The 5,474-nt window shown below is 37.7% G+C and overlaps 1 protein-coding gene across 2 annotated transcripts in view; it reads left to right on the top strand.

The window, feature by feature from the left end:
• The first annotated feature begins 119 nt into the window (after positions 1 to 119).
• Positions 120 to 5,474, top strand: part of dnai3 (dynein axonemal intermediate chain 3) — a 22,162-nt gene continuing 16,807 nt past the window's right edge. For both annotated transcript variants that reach the window (XM_050054957.1, XM_050054956.1), the window contains exons 1-3: positions 120 to 195; positions 1,381 to 1,463; positions 1,578 to 1,616. In XM_050054957.1, the coding sequence (XP_049910914.1) occupies positions 1,403 to 1,463; positions 1,578 to 1,616 (100 nt within the window). In that variant the 5' untranslated portion in view covers positions 120 to 195; positions 1,381 to 1,402. The remainder of the gene's footprint in view (positions 196 to 1,380; positions 1,464 to 1,577; positions 1,617 to 5,474) is intronic.

Genomic DNA, 5,474 nt, shown 5'->3' with positions numbered 1-5,474 from the left:
AACTGTGTATGAAAGCTCAGGTATCGACAATGTAGCGTCACTTTACTGCTGGAATCTGATTGGCTCTTGGATCTGTCAGTCATGTCGAGTGTCTTTCAACCCTGTAACCCATAGCAACCAAACAGTCCCGCAGATGAGCTAGGAAGAAACAAGCGTGGAGAGGATTACAAGCTAACTACCATGATTTAACTACCGGTAAAATGAATACTTGTCTCTAAACTGTCGCTGTTACGTTTGGTAGCTGCAGCTCTAGTGGCATGTATGCTGTCGTTAACGTTGAAGCAGAGACAATGAAAAAACTTTAAAGTTCTTTAACCACAGTGTTGTTTTCATCACTGTTACTCATGCTAAGACAGTTAGCTTGCTAAATTAGCATAGCAAACAAACAGCTAATATAAATGCTAGCTGTAAGGTATTGTATATTATGTTATATTAACCATTAGCCTACCGTTAGTTACATTAAAATACTGTAACGTTAAAAGGCATTTATAGATGAATTCACCAAATATATAAAGTAGTGAAAAGTAGTCCCACCTTACAACATTGCTGCTCACAAGTTAATTCATCAGTAATAATAACTAATGAAACATAATAATCTGAGTGGGATCATTCTGCATGATGTTACTTTGATACTTTAGGCAAGGAAAGTTCATATGGCAACTTTGAACAAGGTTCAAAGTGCTTAACATAAGATATTTAAAGGCCTTAGCAAATCATATGATAAGATATATAAAAGAGGCACAAGGCAATTTATAAAACACATTTATAGGAGTTTAAAACTAAAACACAAAATAGAAAACAAGCATAACTGGAATACAATTGTATAATCACAAGATTAAAAAAAACATTGACATTCATTTTGCTGCTGATAATAAGTCATGTTCTTTATGCAGTTGTATTTTAAATTACATTTTCATTGCTAGACTTCATTGTGAAATTGCTACTTTTATCTGAAGCCTGAATACTTCCTTCCACACTGTGTATCATTAGGTATAACCTGAGCAAGTATCAACTGAAGTACACCATAAAAATGTATGTTAAAAATGTGTTTTCACAGCTAAAGTAAATTTAGATAGGCTTTTTATACACTAGGTTGCTTCTTAACTTGACCTGACTTTTTAACTACACAGGGCAAAGTAAAAATGACAGTGCAATACTCTTATACTCCACAAGATGTCGCCACATGCATTGATAATGATTTTTTGGACACTGCTGCAAGACACTGGTTTGCCACTGTGTGTATTCTGAGTGTGGCTTGAAATGTGCACTTTCTGATGGTTGGTCAGTGAAATAGCAATGTGTATAAATCAAAAATAGTTTGGTGTCTTGCAAGGAAAAATGTAACAGCATGTTATATGAAAACTTTCTCCCTTTCATTAGGAAGGCTAACCTGGAAGCAAGGATGCCACCCAAGAGACGAAAAAGTGTAACAAGCAGTGCAGGCAGCAAGAGAGGAGGTAAAGGTGAGTGTCTGAATACAAGTATAGTGTTAATGTATTTAAATACATGCATTTTTTGTCTTAGGAGGTGGAGAGACAGTACATAAAATGGTGAACTGACTGTTACTTCCTGTTTAGGCAAAACAATTCAGTCACCTGCAGATGTGGGAAAACCTGGTAAGAGAAAATTATTCACTTTTTCACGTATTAATTCATGCTGAACTGTAATGCTGGTAAGACAATAATAAATACATTTCATTACTTTAGTATTTACTTAAAACTAGCACATTCACGTTCATATGAGCTTGTAAAAAGAAGTAAACGATGTGCTTGGTGCTCGAAAACTTATTAAACTTTGCACGCACATCAGAATTGGTGAAAAGGTGTGCAGGTGTCAGAAAATTGCTCAATAGCGCCCCCTAAAAACAAATTCAGTGAAGTTGTCCCTGCCGTACATTTCAGCTAGAAGTATGAAAATTGGAAGGCACAGGTAACATTCCAAAACATACAAAAACATCTCTGGAGCCATACCCAAAACTCAACAGAAAGTCGGCCATTTTGAATAAACTTTTAATTTTTAGGGCTTTTTTTGCCATTTCAAGGCATTGTTCTTTCACAAATTCCTCTTAGAGATTTTGCCGGATCAATTTGGGCAGTACAATCTAAAGACCTTTGCAATGCTAAATTGCAAAGCTTTTGAGATTTCATTGAGCAGGCCCTATTGAGATGTCAAATTTCCATGTTTCGCCACAGAACAAGAAGTGGTTCGTTATTCCACTGTACACAGTCAAGTCTGCCCCAGACTTTACACGATTGATTGGAGTCCCGGCCTGAAGACGTCTACATGGCAATGTTGAGCCATAGTCAGTGGGCCACCTGCTGGCAACAGGAAATGACATGTTTTATACTTTGACGTATTGCTCTTCCAAAGTTGCTCAGATCCACCTCAAATTTGGGCAGAAAAGCCTTAAGATCTAGATGATGCTTTATTGTGAAGATTGTGAGTTTTCTTCTGTATTTCCATGGCAGCGTTTGGAATTTTGGTGTTTTGACATGACAGAGGAAGGTGTTATAACTTGATTTTGCATGGGCCAGTCTGCCACAAATTTTGTTGGATAAGAGTCCAGGACTGAAGACATCTACAACCCCATATTGGCAATTTCTATATAATTACCTTCATTCATTTGATAGTGTAGGGTCATTTTAATGACCGCTAGTAAATACAATTTATTCATATTCATCTTTGATAATGTAGGGCATCTGAATCTGCCTGATTTTGAAGTAGCAATGTAACAGGCATGGCTGAAACTAATAATCAGAGATGTCTTTAAGGAGTTGGAGAAACTATATGCTTTCCTCTGATGTGATCATGAGTGTACTGTTGCATAGCCTTTGGACATGCTTTCTACTCAGCTGTGGGTGCCATTGTCATGGTCTAGGTCACTTTCAACATAGCAGCCCTGAAGACATGCTTTTGGTCAAATGCAGGTCACCAAATGTATCATTTCACCACAGATTACATCATTAGCTCTTTGCGGAGTTAAAAGTAGTGATTTTAAGAGTCCACGGATCCAGATTGGCTCTGTTTTTTACATTTATTCATTCATTTCAACCATTCCAGCTTATACACCCACCAGTATAAGGTCAAGTATGTCAGATCTCCTGAATGAAAACACCCTAAACAGTTTACATTGACCTAAAACCTAACCTCAAAACAAGTCTAAACCCTAACATTTAATAGTTCATCTTGTGGGGACCAACTTTTTGTGGCCCACTGACACAAATGTAAATGTAGGTTTACTTCACCTATGAAGAGGTTTCTCAAGGACATTTATAATATAAGTGACAGGTAGTCTTATCAGGTGATAAACGCTTATTGTTCAGGCTTAAATTCTTCCGTAGTATAAACAGACATAAAACCAAACATCCATAATTACAGTGTACTCTTGTAACATAAATATCGTACAGTATGCAGTCAAAAAGTGCTAGCCTTGAGTGGATTATGCAAGAGGAAAGAGGCCCGCCAAACTTACAGTATCTCTCCAGCGCAGCCTTCAAATGCACTTTAATTACATTCTTTAGGGTTATGGAACATTGCATATCACGCTCTCTTTGTCTCTCAAGCAAATATTTCCCATGAATACAAATGCCATAGTTGACACATAACTGTGTGAAATGAGGGGTGTGAGTTTCCACTACAATGATTTGGCATGAGGCCTAAATGGTGTGAGTGGAAAAGGTTGACACACCCAGCTGGGAAGTGGTTACTTAAGCTGTACTTTAGCATTCCCAGCGTCCCCTCAGCAACCTTGTGGAAAGACTTTGAAGAGAGAGACCGCAAGCAGGATGAAAACTATCATTATGCAGAGCTCTGTTTACTGTAGAATGCCCTGGACTGAGCCTGGCCTTAGATATGGAGGAGTCTGCGTAGATTGTTTATTAGGAAAAACTTTGTTGTGGTGATGGTGCAGCTTTGTAAAGTAACAATCCTGGTTAGATGTCTTTAACAGAGCAATTTATGTCTTGAATTTATGCATTATTGATCTGCCTCTCCAGCAGCATTCCTTCTACAAGTGTTTTGACATTGCGTGTAGGCTGTTCAGAAGGATTGCATGTCATCCTGTGATATTGTAGGGTGGTCCACCCTGCAGGGAGGGGCAGGTGAAGGATCAGAGGCGTTGTTGTGCATTTGATCAGAAAAGTAGTGGCAAGAATCTGTGTCACAGTCCGTAGGCAATGGTGACTTTAGAGCCTGTCCATTGTGTGAATATTGCTTGATATGTAGGGTTTCAGCTCTTAGTTGTGGCATCTTTACATTCTCATACTCACCATGCTTGTATCTCTGTTTACAGCACTGTTTCGTCTTTTTCAACAACCAGTAATATATGTAACTCTTATTCAATTCAATTCAATTCAATTCAATTCAATTCAATTCAATTCAATTCAAATAACTTTATTTTTCCGTTAGGAACTTCGTCTGTGAAGAGCGACAGTGCATATTAAACAAAATAAATACAAATGTTAAAAATTTTAAAAATACAAATACAAATGTTAAAAGGAGAGAAGAACAAACACACACACACACACAAGCATACATATTGATCCCTTTACTTTTTATTACGGGATCTGCAAACCAACAATTAGCATTGCATGTTGGTGTTTTTAAACCTCTTGGTTTTCCTTCAGTCATGTAAAACTGTCAAAGAAAAAAAATGCAGGTTTTCCACGCAGGACATAATCAAAAATAAACTGTACATATTTTTGCTTATAATTGCTTTACTCTGCCACCATCAGCTGTAAGGATTCATTTTAAGTGATATTTGTCTGATGTTAGGAAAATATCTTTTAGGTGCATAAATACAGCAATTTGTTTTGTACAGTCTGCAGAACAGACAAAACACATAGATATGAAAATGTAATTCCCAGGTCATTATTGTCATTTTCAGCACCATACGGCATCACATCTTCTGGCATTTGACAAAAGCACCTTGAATTATGATTTCACATTGATCCCAAAGTTCAGCTTTTGTAATGCCTTATACTCTATATACACTGAACAAAAATATAAACGCAACACTTTTGTTTTTGCTCCCATTTTTCATGGGCTGAACTCAAAGATCTAAAACTTTTTCTTCATACACAAAAGACCATTTCCCCTCAAATACTGTTCACAAATCTGTCTAAATCTGTGTTAGTGAGCACTTCTCCTTTGCCGAGATAATCCATCCCACCTCACAGGTGTGGCATATCAGGATGCTGATTAGACAGCATGATTATTGCACAGGTGTGCCTTAGGCTGGCCACAATAAAATGCCACTCTAAAATGTTCAGTTTTATCACACAGCACAATGCCACAGATGTCGCAAGTTTTGATATCACACAGCACAATGCCACAGATGTCGCAAGTTTTGAGAGAGCGTGCAATTGGCATGCTGACTGCAGGAATGTCCACCAGAGCTGTTGCCCGTGAATTGAATGTTCATTTCTCTACCATAAGCCGTCTCCAAAGGCGTTTCAGACACTTTGGCAGTACAT

The sequence above is a fragment of the Epinephelus moara genome, chromosome 10 (genome assembly GCF_006386435.1).
Source record: "Epinephelus moara isolate mb chromosome 10, YSFRI_EMoa_1.0, whole genome shotgun sequence".
NCBI lineage: Eukaryota > Metazoa > Chordata > Actinopteri > Perciformes > Serranidae > Epinephelus > Epinephelus moara.
This window is presented reverse-complemented; position numbering and strand designations above follow the sequence as displayed.